This window comes from Rutilus rutilus (genome assembly GCF_951802725.1).
Source record: "Rutilus rutilus genome assembly, chromosome: 10".
NCBI classification, from domain to species: Eukaryota; Metazoa; Chordata; class Actinopteri; order Cypriniformes; family Leuciscidae; genus Rutilus; species Rutilus rutilus.
This window is the reverse complement of record NC_140215.1, coordinates 38616343-38633354: the sequence shown is the minus strand read 5'-3', so window position 1 is coordinate 38633354 and position 17012 is coordinate 38616343. Positions and strand designations below refer to the sequence as shown.

Below are 17012 nucleotides of genomic sequence, written 5' to 3'. Positions count from 1 at the left end.
CACACAAATACTGTATTTAAATAATAAAATGTCAATCACACCACAGGACCAGATGTTCTACCGTGACATGAAATATACCCTGATGTAATATTTTGCATGAATGGACCGTAATTGAGAGAGAAACACATTTCTTGACGAGAAATGTTGTATTAAAGCCTCGTTTCTGGGGAATGTTCCTCCGTCTCTCATACTAAAGGCTCCCTGTGAAACATCACAGCTCATGTAACTGTCCTGTTTGTGTGGAGTCTTCAGCCCGCCGGTTGCGTGCTCGTTCTGCCGCTGGTGAGAGAAGAATCATGTCAAGGATCTCTGTGCAACATGCAGCTTTGTTTTTGAAGTCTCGTCTCCCTCAACGTTAAATGTTAATCAGTGTTTTGCATATTCTAACGGCGCTGTGAATTCAGCTCGGGGAATTTCCATGTTCAGGATATTCAAAGCGTTGCCACATCGTGCTTCTGAACGCAGTCAGACCTCGTAGTCAGAGCTCGCTGCTGGTCTTATGATCGTGGTTACAGTGTGTTTCTGAGGACACAGCAGTGCTAGAGCAAGTGCATGGCTGTTATACAGTGGGATGTGGGTCAGGGTAAGATAAGAAGCAGAGAAACTGGTTCAGAGGCTAATTTTATCACTTCAGGTCTTTTGTCTTTATTAGAACAGCACTTACAATAGAGAACCGCATAAAGTGTTTCTTAAACATGCTAACAGGTGTCTCTTCTCAAAGCACACAACAGCTGAGACAGTGACTCCAGTGAGCGTGCGTGTGTGTGTGTGTGTGTGTGTGTGTGTGTGTGTGTGTGTGTGAGAGAGAGCTTACCATAGCTTGAACAATGACAGCTGAAAATGGAGAGAATGTGCACCCTTGCCCTTCCCTTCTCACCCAGAGCAAAGCTAATAAAACTAGGTCGACTAGCTAGCATACCTCTACAGCCTGGGTGATGTGGCCTGTACCTAAAACAATTATATCGCAGTGTTTTTTATTCTTTTAATATATTTTTGATGTCAAATGGGCGATTTATTTTTTCAAACATTCATGTCTTCTCTTGAATACTGAAAAAATACTGTAAAAACAGTGAAATATTATTATAATGTAAATCATCTGTTTTCTATGTGAATATATAGTAAAGTGTAATTTATTCCTGTGATCAAAGCTGAGTTTACAGCATCATTACTCCAGTCTTCAGTGTCACATGATCCTTCACAAATCACTCTAATATGATGATTTAATGCTCAAGAAACATTTATGATTATTATCAGCGTTGACAACACTTGTGCTGCTTCATATTTCTGAGGAAACGGTCATTTTTTTTTTTTTCAGGATTCTTTAGTGAATAAGAAAGTTCAAAAGAACAACATTTATTGGAAATAGACATCTTTAGTGACATCATAAATGTCTTTACTGACACTTTTGATCAATTTTAATGCATGCATGATGAATAAAAGTATTAATCTCTTTAATAAAAATGCAGTAATGATTTTGAGTGATGGCTCAAATGAACCACTAGCTCCTTTCACACAATACAGTCTCTACCGTGTGAACAGGACTTTCCAAACATACTGGTAAACAATTTTCCGGCATTAAAACATCATTATTGTTTTAAATTCATATGCATTCATCAAATTAAATTCAAAATCGTTCATCAAAATAACCTCTCCTCCATCTTGCATCGACGTCTGGGGAGTGTTTCTTGAGTGAGAAGCCTCAGATATACGTCACAGTAGGGAAGAAAAGACGATCACTACTGTCGTTCATAACTTTGCTTTGGTTGTTTGAACAGTGGTTTGAGGAGGTGGGACTTTCTGACCAATGGCACATTTGAAGGGAGGGAAATATATCTGAAAATGTATAGCTGTAGATGTAGGAGAATGCCTGTTTTGTGGCTGGTTCTGTGTGACTGATTGTGTTTATTTGCCTTCCCTCTCCCGCAGATCTGCAGTTCAAGGTGACCCTCACGGCCTCCCTGAACCCCCAGGCCTCCAGTGACCCCACTGAACTGCTCTGTCAGGTGGTCGACCTCCTCCACCTTCAAGATGGCCGCCTGGCCGTGACCTGGTCATACTCCACAAACACACCAGGAGACGTATCCCAGAAGAAGATCATAATAGCCTTCCTGAATGAGCAAGGAGCTCTGATCCCCGGGATCGAGTACCGGCCGAGACTGGACAGCGGAGACATAGCAGTGACCAGGAAAGAGTCTAACGTCTTCGTTCTGCGAATGGTTCAGACTCGAGACGCAGACATGGGCTCCTATTCCTGCGCGGTGAGCGCATGGATGCCCACCCGGCAAGCTGGATGGGAAAAAGCCAAGGAGGTCCAGTCCACTCCTGTTTCTGTTCAATGGACACCACAGAGTAAGCACTAAATCCCTTCCTTTTATTGTTTATTACATTGGGGTGTTACAATATAGCGCAATACAAACATGCAACAGTATGTATCGTGGCTTGTGTAGTTCACCCAAAATGAAAAATTCTGTGTGAGGAAATTTTTAGTTTAGGAGTTTTAGTGTCAGTACTACATTAAACTACTATTGAATATCATGTATAATAATGCAGTGGGGGGATATTTGGGGGTCCTGATAATGCCAAATATCTTATGCTACCAGTAGAAAGTGGCCTACATTATTTTAAATATATCTAGTCATGACAGAGTGTAAGCTTATTCATCTACAATAATTCTGTTTTCAGCTTCAGAATCATGAATATTGTTATTCTCCATTGGGTTATTATCAGCTCTAAACCTATTCATTTACAATGTAATACCAAATTTAGCATTTTAATCAACAGTTCATTTTTTGTTAAAGGGGTCATATAATGCCTTTTTTGTACAAGCTAATATGATTCTTTAGGGTCTAAATTAAAAGTTTGTAATACACTTTAATTAAAAATTCTCATTAGTATTGTAAGAAAACACTCATTTTACCTGGTCAAAAACAGCTCTGTTTCCAGCACGCCATTTAAGTGCATGTGTCTTTAAATGTTAATGAGCTTTGCTCACCCCGCCCCTCTGTTCTGTGCGTACACCGTTTGTAATAATAACACAATAACCATAACGCGTTGTTCGTTATAAACGTGGGATTATGAATTATATTGAGAACGTTGTACATAGAAAACATGCCGTAATGTACCCTGAGTGTAAACAGCCGCATTCATCATGAAGTGTGCAAGCGATTTGCAAAGATTAATATAAATATTAATATAAAGGTTAATAAAACGTTACACTCACTTCTTCTGGAGGTGCAGCAGGAACACGAATAGTTGGTACCGATCCTTTTTTCAGGAGCAGCTTCTTAGCAAAAACAGCTTTATACTGACCCTCGTTTATAAAGCAGTCTGGTGTGTGAAATGATTCGGGCAAACATGAAAGCATTGACGTTGATCGTGGGGAATATTCCCTTCGAAAACAAACTCAGCCACTGCGTCTTCAGCGGTTCGGATTTAGGAACATCCAAAATGATGCTGTGTTCCTTATTACACCCAAGGACAGAACACCACAATCGCTTAGACGCCATTCTGCTCATAGACAGTGCTCCAGCGTATCAACAATGACGCGCCGGTCCGTGCGGAATATGATGACAGCTCGCTCACGAGCGAGGGCGGGTCTGTGTTGAAACTCTGCTGTCAATCAACAATCGTGGGAGGGGCGTCAGATCTTGTGACGTCACAAAATCGAACGGCTTGATTTGAGATGGGGGGAAACATATAAGGAGATTTAAAAATAAAACACTGGATGGATTTTTATCATTTAATGATGGTTGTGTACAGGCACTGCCAACACACATTTCAGTACAATCAACTTGTAAAAGTGCATGTACCATTATATGACCCCTTTAACCTTTTATCATATGTCTTGGTGTATCGCAATAATATCGTATTGTGAGTTCAGTATCGTGATATGTATCGAATCATGACATGAGGCTATCGTTACACCCCTAGGATTACATCTAATTTGATAAAGTTGGCCATGAAGCATGTCTTTGGCCAGAAATAAACTCTGAGCAAGTATGTTTGAATGTGTTTAGCCCAGCCTGTCCTTTCAGGGTTTTCAGTCGCTCTGCCGATATTTCATTTTTACCCCATGAGCTAAGAGCTCCCAGCATCTGTGACCGTTGCACCACTTATAGCGCCGTTTTAAAAAGCATCAAAGCTCGGTGTTTGAAAGTCTCCACTGTCTCTCATTTTTCAGCGCTCAATAAGGGATTAGAGTAAATGAGTTTAATTGTGTCTGTGATGGCGTCTTCTCTGTGAAGACAGATTTAGCTCACAATGGCCGCTCTGTCAGGGACTGGGCGCTTTCCACTGCATTTTCACTGATGATGTGCTCTGAAACTGTATCTGATACCAACGAAATGTACGTTTCTGATACTTGTTAGGTGGCGAGCACCTGTAAGGTGTGATGGCGTCTGTTAGTATTCTTTGTTTACCATTTCTGGAAGAATCGAATGGCAAAAAGTGGAGAAATTTGGCACACTAATTGAGGAATGTCTAAACATGGCGATTTTGAGATCTCTTTCTTAAATCCACTAGCTCCACCAAGAGCTCATTAGCTATGATCGGTGTTATCTAGACATGGAATTTTGTCAAAATTCCCAAACTACAAAGTTTGTCAAGTCTTTAGCAAAATATGCTCAGATTATCTTCAGGTGAATCGTCAAATATTTTTAAAGGATTTCCAATCAATCTCTGTCAAATTTGACCGGTGAGCCTCTAAATAGAGGTCTGCACTCCTTCTCGACTACTACAGGATCAGAAAATTAATTAAAAGTTAATTAAATAATTAACTAAATTAAAGTGCAGAATGTTATATGATATATTCATCGATTGCACACAAAAAATAAGCAGTTTACATGACTGATATTTTCAATGTCTTTCGATTGCAAGCAACAGTGAGGCAGAGTACCTTTCTGTTGACTGCTGTGACATAACATGCAACAATGTGAGGTCTGTGTGTTGGGGAATTAGAAAAAGTAGCCTATGACACCACAGGAGACTCTAAAGCTCGGGACACACCAAGCCCACATCAGAGAACTAGCGGTGATGAAAGCTGACTGTTGTTGCCTCTCGTCATCTGTGTGTCGGCCAAAAAGCTGTGCTTGAACACACCGAAAGAACAAAAGTTGACTGACAACTAGCACATGCGTTCTGCGCCTGCGTGGAAGTAGATATCTGTCTATATCAGCAGCAGGTATCACTCAGAAAGGGGAACCGAAACTAGGACTGTAGATATGCAGTCTGTAAACAAAGCAGTGCTTGCTCACCATTTTGAACACCAATCACACTGATCACAGTCTTCATTCAGTCTTGACTTCTTTGCTCTCATCACTTTTGTTCTTATTCTCGTGCACTGACTCATTCGTTAAGTTGAACAGCCAATCAGAGTTCTCTCGCTCAGGCCATCCTTAAAAATATTTTGGTTTGCAGTAACAGCAAAAAAAAAGAAAAAAAGGGTCGGTAGGTCAGTCTATATTTTTTATATATAAAAAAAAATAATATAAAAAAGTATATATTTTTTCATTTAAAAAAAAAAAAAATCAGGGTCGGTGGGGGGGTGGGATGACATTTTTCACCTATGTCTAAGGGCTGTTTACTTTACACCAGGCCACTTCATGCGTTTTCTCAGATCGGATTGCAATCTGATTTATCAAAACGATTCCATTTACACCTGGTTACATAGGCTAAATGTGTGTTGTTTTTTTGCGGATATAAATCCGATCTTCAATTACCGCTATATGTAGATTTAATGGAGTGCACGTCACCGAAAGCAACAGTTATGACTGCATTATTTTATTGATCATCAGCTAAAATTTCTGAATCAAAGCCCGCAATAAGAGAAAGCGGAAACAGCCCTGGTAAGATCATTTCGTTTCTTTACATTTAATGATGATGATTGTGTGTTAAGCATCAGCGACTTACTTTCACTTTGATTTGCGATAGTTTGCACGTTGATGCTCAGCTTCTCATCTGCGGCAATGCGTGTTGCAGTAGCGTCGTCATATCTGACTAAAACATGACATATAGCCTATAACACGCTCTCGCATGTTTATTTTTTAATAAACCATATTCAACAACATATAAAAATGAAATAATCTTTAGAGTAAAGCCGCAGCCATCATTACCAAGCGCGAACCATTGACAGTGAATGAAACGAAGCAAACTTAGCTTGCAGGCAGTAGTGTGACATGCGTTAACGGTTAACCAATGGTGTAAACATAATCATAGATGACGCGCCACGGGTTTTTATTTAAAATAAAGAACGTAGCTTATGTTTGTATGTAGGTCTAGGCAATTTATATTCACAATACTTAATAACTAATATTATTTTATTGCATTTGTATTAGTTGTTTGAAGAGTTAAAAAAAAATCGGTCGGTCTTAACGCAAGTTTACAACCGGCAAGTCGGTCGGACTGAAAGGGAAAAAAAATAAATAATTGGGTCGGTACTAAATTGACAGGGTCGGTCGGGTTACGGCAAACAAGAATATTTTTAAGGATGGCCTCATCGATGCAGATTCAACATGAATTAGCCCCCCCAAATAAAACACGGCATCCGACTTGACTCAAGAACCAAGCCTACCGACGCTCAAAAACGCCCCAAGCCGTCAGCTTGGTGTGATCTTTACTGGATTGGGACTGAAAAATCTACATTAGAAGGGATCGGGGGAAAAACATAAATGTTGCAAGCACATATTTTGTGCGAAATCTTGCAGGAAAATCCATTAAACACAGACCTCTGCCTCCAGACAAGCTTTGTGTCGTTGCCACCATGTTGTGAGAGTTTGCTGACAGCAGAAAAACAATGAGTATTACGTAACGCACTGAAGTCTATTCATATTGCTTGAGTTAAACAGAATTCATTGGTACCCCAATTTGTTAAATTTTCTGTCCACCAACTATTAAAACAATTGTTCTTCAGATCTGTTTAGTGAGTACCTCACCTACTGGTCAAAGTGGTCAAATTATTGATCTGCTCTCAACTTTTGAACGTCTTGGTCTAAAATTGGTTCTGGCTATTGGTTCAAGCCCGCTATTCTTGCTTTCAGATAAACGTACAAAAATACATGCCTGTCATTTTTAGATGAGTAAAAACTCTTTGAGGGAAGTTTAAGGACTGTATTTTTACATTTGCTTAATGATGTATTTTTGTGTGGTCTTTCCAGTTCCAGTTGTGCGAGTCGTAGCCCATCGTGTGAGAGAAGCTTCGACTGGTGGATCCACGTTTGAGATGACCTGTCAGGTGACGGGGCAGAACCTGAGGAGCCCCGGCTACACTGTCCTCATCCGCTTCGAGGAGACCCCGGGAGGCAAGTCCCGGAAAGTGCTGTCGCTCAGCCAGGACTCGGTTCTGCAGTCGGAGGAGTGGGGCGAGCCGAGCCGGGTCGACAGCGTGGTTCTGGAGAAGACCGGGCAGCTCGAGTACCGCTTCCGCCTGTATGGGGTCCAGGTCACGGATCGCGGCTTCTATTACTGCGACGTCACGGCCTGGACTCGGGATCAGAAACAAGAGTGGATCAAAGCCGTCAGCGCCGAGTCCAACAAGATCGAGATTGCCTTTGTACACACAGGTATTACACTGCTAACCAGACTAGCCTCAGAATACAGTGAGCTTGAACTCAGAGGAGTGATGCTGAACCGCCTGTAGGTGTGTTTACAGCTGAGCTCATGTTTCACACACACTAATGCTGTAGTTCCCTCTTTATGTCTGATTCTGGATGACTAGAGCTCTATAGTCTCTCCCTCAGGGCAGATTCCTCTCTCTCTCTCTCTCTTAATCACTCACACTCTCTCGTTCATAGACAGCGTTTTAAAACACCATAGACGCTCCTGATGTGAAAGCTTGTTCCAAAAGCTGAACTAAAGCCAAATACAAACTAAGGCAGAATTGCATGTATCCTTCACAGTGAAGGCTGTCTCTTAATGAAAAAATAATAAAAAAGCCAACATGGCTGAACAAACTACTGAAATGTTGATTATAGAGCGCTGCAGTGAGAACATATTTCTGTAGAACATCCCAAAAGTTAGAATCACCCTAACCCTAAGGGTTTTATTTTTGTTTTTTTCAGACAAAAACCCCAGTATGGTGTGTGACCAAACAAATGTTTTGATTCTGATACGTTTTGTTAACCTGATAACCTTCACAAATTAACTTCATGAATTTTGAAGCCTAAATACAACCGCCAGATGTAAAAAGCTAAATGTAGGCTATAACCTCTGTAGTCACATTTAGACACTTGATTGCAACCGTCTTTTTCAAGACAAGTAAAAGCTTTAAAAATTAAAAGGAGGCATTAACGATGTATTTTATGTCACAGAATAAAATGTGAGGTGTGGATCTATGGGTGCCCACCCTTTCATATCCAGGGAAATATATAATTCTTTTAAATACAATTTTCTTATTGTTTAACAATTCTTCAAGAATTATTTTAAATGTGATTTTGTTTTGTCATGAGAATATCTGGATTACAACTAGCAGCACCTTTTTGTGTTATGATGACACATTTAAGAAGGAAACACATCTAGACAGAAATAATAGGACGCCGTAACAACTTGACACTTTTGTCTTTTGAAAAAGCCCTGCATCAATATTTCATTCACTGATAAAGTATCTGCAATAATAGTTCAGACTGATTAAAATGGACCATTATACCCAACATTTGTGTGTTATGCACTTTTTAATATGCAGTGTATTGCATCATTGCAACTTTTGAAATCAATTGAGAGGTGAAGCTCTCATGCAAAGTGCTATTATGAGTTCCACTATGAGGAATTTTACAATTCAATCACTTTTGAGATTCAAATTCGGCTTTGGAACCTTGGAACTCTCGGAACTCTCTCTCTTAACTCTCGGAACTCTCTCTCGTTGGAACTCTCGGAACTCTCTCTCCTTGGAACTCTCTGAACTCTCTCTCGTTGGAACTCTCGGAACTTTCTCTCTTTGGAACTCTCGGAACTCTCTCTCTTTGGAACTTTGAAACTATTTCTCACTTTGGAACTCTCTCTCTTTGGAACTTTGGAACTCTCTCTCTTACTCTTTTAAACACTATGAAATCTAGGTAGACTTTAATGTGTGAATGTGTGTGTTTTTCCCCATCTGCAGGTCCAGTGTTCAACATATCCATTCATTCAGAAGCAAACAATGTGTTACCAGGAGACACAGTTCAGATGAAGTGCATCATTTCCACACTGGACGTCTCTCCTAACACTGGCAAGTGCTGAGATGCTACCATAACGAATATACATCTAGTACAATAGTTTTTCTCTTTTATAATTTCAAACCTTCTGATGTCTAATTCTAGTTTCAAACAAATGTGATTTCATTTGATAATTTATCTAATCCAGTGACATTGCGTTTTCATTTTGGTTTATGTCCAAATTATTATAAAGTATACACTTCTAAGTAATGAGAACAAGTTTTTATTGTACTGGAATGTATTTTGGGTTTTGTGAAATTCACCCACAGTGAACTTGAATCTCCCTGTTCAATTCACAATGCCACATTCTGCTCAAAGCGCTGATGTAAGAAACGAACAGAACCTCAAAAGTAGCCGAGTGCTTTAAGTACTTTAATTATTTAAAGTTTTTTTTGTAAAACACTTTTTAGCTTTTGACCAGTCATTTTAGTGTGGATGTTCAGTCTTGGCCGTAATCCGCTCTCTGGATGGCATGTTTTAATATCAGTGTCCAGCTTTAACTTTTTGATTAAGGCATCAGTATTCAGTTTATTCATCAGCACCAGAGTCTTCGTTTTTACTTTAGAAGTCACATGCTGTTGCTCATGTTTTATGGGGTTTTGCAGTTATTCACAGACAATATTATAAACTAATGCCTCCATTTAGAAATGATTACCTAAACTTCGCCCCCTGAGTCACATCCTGTATCACGTCTTTTCCTTTTGTTGCTGTTGCTTAATAGTTACTCATAAATACGGTATGAGCTGTTATATGGGGTAGAAAATTGAAGTGCTTCTTTATAATGCCTAAAGACTTTAGTGCTTAAACTTTACAAATGAGACTGCATTCGTCTATTACTTATTGGTCTACTATTAAAAAGTAGGCGTTTTGGCATTTGTACGCATATATTTCTGTGAAAATCTGTGGAATCTATTTAAATCTGGTAAATGTGTTTAATAAAACTCACTGCTCTTATTAGTAGCTGAAAGCATAATCAAATTAGCTAAAGGCTATAATAAACAAACCGTACAATGTGTAAACCGTCATGAATGAGGGTCCTTGTGGTAAACTGGTCCTTTCTTCAGATTTTGGCAGAATTGGAACGTCCGTCATTTAAAGTCGACATGAAATGGAAGTTGCTCTCATCTTTTCTAGCCTATTGTGACTGCGATATTGACAAAAATATCATCTCGATATTTTCTCGATGATGATATTTTGCTGAGTGTGTTTATTGTGTTGGTACCATGTCAGGTTTAGGACAGAGACTCCTAAAGTTTATGTTCTGTGCAGTGGTCTGTTCAATTGTGGTGAAGTTTCAATTGATTTTGACCTTTTATGGGCATTTTTATCTTTTTATAAAGCCATTTTTCTAAACTAATTAAATGTATGCATCATATTTTGTGTCAAAATTCTTACATTTAATCAATAAATTCAATTTCGTATCAATTCATTGAAATCGGCATAAAAAAAATGTGAATCTTTGCAATGCAGAGGAAACAGAAGCTGCATCTGAAGTGGATTTAGATCCTTTTACACAGACTGTTTAATGCAGCTCAGAGGGACGCAAATGTATTTAACCTGCAGTTACTAATGCATAAATAATGTTTTGATGTCTTAAACATAAAATGTTGAATATTGATATTTTTTAAATAATTTTGAAAATGAAAATGTACTTTAAATGTGAAATTAAACCCGCCAGTAGGTGGCAGCAAATCACTTTTAATGAGTGAGTCATTGAGTTTAAATTGAATGTTCAATCATCGATTTATTCAAACTCCTGATTCATTCAGGTCTTAATGAGAGTCATTGAATCATTCATTCAACCGATTCGTTCATTCAGACAAAACACATCCGTGTGTTGCTCAGATTGAACTATTTTCGTTGGTGAAATAGAGTAAATATTGCGTCTAAAATGTAAGTCACTATTAAATACTTATTTATTGAAATGTTTAAAATCAATATCACATTTGCAATAATGCTGATTTGGAGAAAAAGCAGCACTCTTTGTGTGATATTGATTAACTTTATTAAATGACAGATATAAAAGACATACAGAGGTATTTTTGCCCCTTATCTTGAATATTGAGGACATTATAAATGCATTTTACTAGACTAAATCACACAGTGAAAGCGTGCGCTCTAAATGCACAAGCGCACTAGTCTAACCTACTAGACTACATCACGTAATGTATGCGTGCAACTCTCTATGTGCGTGTCTGTAAAGTTAGGGACATGCTCAATAATGTCAGATCACACCTTGTTAAAACCACAATCATGATATTATAGTAGGCAACATACCGCAAACGCCTAATCGTGCCGTATATATCCGAGTGAAACGGCTTCTGGAACAAGAACAAATGTGGGCGGGGCTTGATTTTGTCTGTGTGGAATTGATTGGATGGTTGTGGTTTGCTATTGGCTGATCTCATGTGAGTGACAGGTTATAGCCCCGCCCTCGTCATCAGAGAAGAGAAGAGGGAGGGGGAGTTATTCTGAATTTAAAACAATAATGACGTGTCCATGTATAAATCATTCATAACAATATTGCACAAAATAGTTAAAATGAACAATTTTGATTTCATGGTGACTTTAAAGTTCTACACAACCTCTTGTTTGTAAATTGTTTTGGCTTATTAATTGTGATATCAACTTCCAACAGATTTTTAGAAGTCTTAGTTCTGTTAGAAATAGCAGAAAACATCAAAATGACCTGCAAATAAACTTAAAACACCCCATACGAAATCTAATACACCCACACCCAGTACAGGAGTTGAAAAGAGAGGGAAGTTCAGGAAACTCTTCTGATTGGCTGGTTTGTGTTTGATTTATTTAGCCTCATTTGATGTGGACAGACACATTGCTTGTTGGTGGTATATTGTCATGGCTCACATGGTTAAGATGCAGATTACCTAAAACTGTTATCTTGCTGCCTTTCAAGCACTGCTGTTTCTTATTGGACGTCAGTGGTTGGATGTGTGCTTGTTTAGTGACCCTGAACATACAGAGAACACACTGACCGGATCAGTCAGATATGTTGCACTCTTGAAGTTGAATGTTGGGTAATACTGAGTATAAGAGGTGAAGCGTTCCTCCCTCATCCGTCTGAAGCCACAGACAGGCACACACTTGCTGAAGTCATAGATACATGTCAACACAATGTTCACACTTCTCTATTCACTGCACAGTATAGAGAAACCAGAGATGTTTTTGTGCTGCTTTTATTGTTGGGATTCTGAAAAGATTGTCGCCCTGAAGGAAAAGGTTTCTGTTTCCACTGTGCTTCTTTAAGTGTAATCCGCAGGGAGTCGAACAGCAGCAGACCGTACAGTGTCTCTGAGGATTTGTGTTTTTAAAGAGCAGTTCACCAAAGAATGAAACTTCAGTCATCATTTACTCACCCGTATGTCATTCCCATCCGGTCTTATTTTCTGTAGGAATAGTCCACATGACTCATTATTGCAAGGCTTCTGAAGCCACACGCGGTACGTTTTGTTTGAGGAACATGAAGCAAATTAAAGGGAGAGTCCAATCATTAACTCGCCCTCAATGAACTGCCCATCGACTTCCATTTTATGGACTTAAAGGTGCAGTGTGTGATGTCTAGCGGCATCTAGTGGTGAGGTTGCGAACAGCACCCAACAGAGGTTACGGAGGCCGACGGGAAGTGATGTCGTCGTCTGAGACAGCAGAGAGTAGCCAGTTAAGCAATGAGGTTTCTTTACAAAGATAAATTAAGAAATTAGGTTTACTTAATTATTCAGTAAAACGATGTTATTGCGAATATTATTGTTACGTGTTCATCATTGTGTCAGTGTTTTATCCGCTGACTTTAGCTGAAGCTTCTTTACACGAAGAACAACACAGTGACGAAACGCGTTTGTCCGCTCAGGGCTCCTGTAGAAACATGTGGATGTAAGCGAACCCGCAGTGTGTGTGTAGAGAGAAATGCTCATTCTAAGCTAATAAAAACACAACGGTTCATTAAGTAAGCTCTTTATACACCACTTGGTTATGTATATGAGATTACATTTCTGTCAACAGAACCTCCTAAATATTACACAATGCATGTTTAAGAAAGACATTTCTCAAAATATCTTCTTTTATGTCACACAGAAGAAATAAAGATGTAGTGTTGTGTCAGTAAAACCCTGTTTACTCTTGGTATTAAGATGTGTTTCGGTCGATCGGTTCACAAGTAGACGAGGGAGACACATTCCCATTTACACCTGGTGGTTTCATCCCTCTCTTTTGTCCATTTTCAAACACTTCTGTCCTGATTTCGTCGAGGGGCGGGTCTATGGGCGGGTAAATGTGTTTTTTTAGTTTTTTTAGATCTTTGGGGGTTTTTTTTCTCCCAATAAACACATAATAATAGCATACAAGTTTGGAACGACATGTTCACCTCGGTTTGGGTGAACTATTCCTCTACAGCTCTGTAGTGTGAAATCACATTACAGTGTTTAATTTTTAATTAAACTCATAAATCTTAATGCCTGCATTGCTTGTTCTTGCGCTCAGGCTGACTAATGTACTCCAGTAATGTATCCGAGAACATGTGCTTCGGCTGAAGGGAAGCGAGGGCCGGGAGAGGAAGGGACCCGCGAGGACAATCTCAACCCAAAGCAAAGAGTCGGAGCTGCTCACCAGTTCCTCTTTTATTCTGCAGAAAGAACATTGTTTTAAGGCTCATTTTGGCCTAGTTGTTTCCAGTGGTTGAGAATAAGGCCAGCGCGGCTCCCTCAGGCTCCATACGAGCTCCGGCTCAGAGAAAACGCCTGTGCCGGAGATCAGAAGCAGTCCTACGCAAACTGTGGAAGCTATGAAGCAAACCTTTTTACTTTGAAAACAGGGGTTTTATTTATTATTTAGGCATTTGCAACAGTGAGAGATGTGTTGTGGCTATGAAAATCTCTTTTTATGTGCATAAAAATCTCTCTCTTCACAGGGCAAGTGTTTGAGGTGTGGGAAACGCCACCCTTATAGTCATTTTTTTGTACACTAATAAAGCAGTGATGCTCCAAATTCAACCCGCATCTGGCCTGTCACAGTTATCCAGCGAGTGTAGGGAACAGCCCACCCTCGGGCCCCGGAAGCGAGCGCTAGTTCAGACATGTCATTCCTGATGATCATATAACATGTACAGTAAAGATGATCAGGACCCCTGCAGTGCCAAAGGCTTTCCTTAATTTCCCAACTAGCGTCATCATGGTTGGACTGAATCTTAACTGGAGATTGTGTGTGTGTGTGTGTGTGTGTGTGTGTGTGTGTGTGTGTGTGTGTGTGTGTGTGTGTGTGTGTGTGTGTGTGTGTGTGTGTGCGTGTGCGTGTGCGTGTGCGTGTGCGTGTGCGTGTGCGTGTGCGTGTGCGTGTGCGTGTGTGTGTGTGTGTGTGTGAAACATTTGGTTGAAATGATGGTTCCTCTTAAAACGCTTTTAAAGGGGACTTGTCCCGTGTTTCAGTGCTTCTACCAACCCAGAAAACGTGAAAAGTGTAACCCAGTAACTTTGTTTTGTTGAGCCTTTCTCTGCAAAAATCGAGCAAGTCGATGGCATGAATCAGTGCAACTACATCCATGTCTCCACTAAGCATTCAGAAACGTCCAGGTGTGTCTAAAAGTCAAACTCTGAGTCTCTGTAAAGCTGCTCTCGCTACGGGTTATTCTGAGACTCTGGTTGAGGGAGATTGGTGTGTTTTGTTATTGCTGGAGTTCTGAAGCTCGTGTAAAGGCTCCGCCCTCTTCTGAACGGAGGCGGAGCAACAGCTCATTTGCATTTAAAGGGACACACACAAAAGTGGTGCGTTTTTGCTCACACCCAAAAAGGGGCAAATTTGACAAGCTATAATAAATGATCGGGGGGATTTTGAGCTGAAATTTCACAGACACATTCTGGAGACACCAGAGATTTATTTTAGATTTTATCTTGTGAAAAGGGGCAGAATATGTCACCTTTAAGCCAGTGTCAAACAAAATCAATATCAAGATGTTGAAAAAAAAGCTAAATATATAGTTGTTAAGATCCATATGACCGTTTAAGAGTCATAAGTTGTGTGCAGTTGTGCTACATGGGATTCTTGTAGTCATCAGCTGGGCTGTGAGTTGAGTACCAGAATGCTGTGGTGATCGTGGTTGTCAGTTTCTGATTACCCAATGGCCTTCATTGAGATTCCTCACATAGCAGTGGGCCGGCGTGTACAGGCCTGTCCGAGTCTCCTGCCTCCTACCTGGAGCTGTTGTGCTATTCAGCCACTTGAAAGACACTTTTTAAGCTTGGTTTCGTTTGCATACACATCATGGATACACTAGTGGTTGTGGTAAACGTACATGAATAATCTGCAGCACCGGCACACATGTTTGAAGTGCTGAAACACAACGCCTATGAACAAGAGCGTCGATTCGTCAAATCCACATGAGAGACACCACCTGTCAAAAGTTAGGAGGAATTATGATTTTCATAAATGCTTTTGAGAGAAGTCTCTTCTGTTCTCAAAGGCTACATTTATTAGAACATTTCTAAATACAGTAAAAACAGTGAATTATTACAAGTTAAAACAGCTGTTTTCTATGTGAATGTTAAACTGTAATTCATTCCTGTGATTAAAGCTGAATGTTCAGCATCATTACTCCAGTCTTCAGTGTCACATGATCCTTCACAAATCACTCTAATATGATGATTTGATGCTCAAGAAACATTTATGATTATTATCAATGCTGAAAACAGTCGTGCTGCTTCATATTTTTTTGGAAACTGATACATTTTATTTTTGAATAGGAAGGTCAAAAGAACAGCATTTATTTGAAATATAATATTTTGTAACATTATACATATCTTTACTGTCGCATCTGATCAATTTAATGCATCCTTGCTGGATAAAAATAAATAGTTGTTCAGTGTTTAGCAGCACGACTGTTTTCAACACTGATAATAATCATAAATGTTTCTTGATCCTCATATTAGACTGATTTCTGAAGGATCATGTGACACTGAAGACTGGAGTAATGATGCTGAACATTCAGCTTTGATCACAGGAATAAATTACATTTTAAAATATTGTGAAATATCATTACAATTTAAAATATCGGTTTTCTATTTTCATATATTACTGAAAAATATTTTATAATATTTTTTTGAAAGTCATATTTTTTCTTGTTAATTATTCTGAACTTTTGACCTTTAGTGTACCTCTCATGAATAAAGAGCCCATTTGACTTCCATAATCAGACATATTTCTGAGTAAAACATGTTATTCAATGACAAAATGTGTAGAGCAACACTATTCAGTGGTTTAAATGTCAATTCAGTTGTCATTTTTTTCCATGTTGACTTGACCAGTTTCCCCCCGTGTGTCCACAGGTGATGTGGCGTTCGACGTCCGCTGGTTCCATGGCTCAGGCTGGGCGGTGGATAACGGAGGAGTGCCTCTCATCAGCATGGACCGCTGGGGGGTGGTGAAGAAGAGCTCCAACGACAGCAGCCTGGAGCGCACCGACCGACACACGTTTGTCCTCAGCCTGCACAAGACGCAGGACAGAGATGCGGGAGAGTACCACTGTAGCGCCACTCCCTGGCTCCTGTCCCCGGCTACTGGAGCCTGGAGCAAGGAGAAGGACCTCACCTCGCCTTCAACATTCCTCTCGGTCCAGATGCAGTGTAAGATCCTAATGGGAATCTAGTCTAGTGATGGGATTGTTAAAGGGGTCATGAAATGCATTTTCAGATATTCTGGAGGTTAGCTTACTCAAAAAGAAAGTGTAAAAATGGTAATTTTCCATCCTCGTTTTCTCTCTGCCACAAACACTTCCTCTTAAGAGGTGGCGTTACCGCTTTCAGAAAGGGCAGTAAACCCCCACTG

The 17012-nt window shown here is 39.8% G+C and overlaps 1 protein-coding gene across 1 annotated transcript in view; it reads left to right on the top strand.

Annotated features, from left to right (window-relative positions):
- The window catches only part of ptgfrna (prostaglandin F2 receptor inhibitor a), a 39168-nt gene that overhangs the window by 14896 nt on the left and 7260 nt on the right, over positions 1-17012 (top strand). The window contains exons 4-7 of the mRNA XM_084421116.1: positions 1927-2349; positions 7152-7556; positions 9089-9196; positions 16514-16810. Of these exons, the coding sequence (XP_084277242.1) occupies positions 1927-2349; positions 7152-7556; positions 9089-9196; positions 16514-16810 (1233 nt within the window). The remainder of the gene's footprint in view (positions 1-1926; positions 2350-7151; positions 7557-9088; positions 9197-16513; positions 16811-17012) is intronic.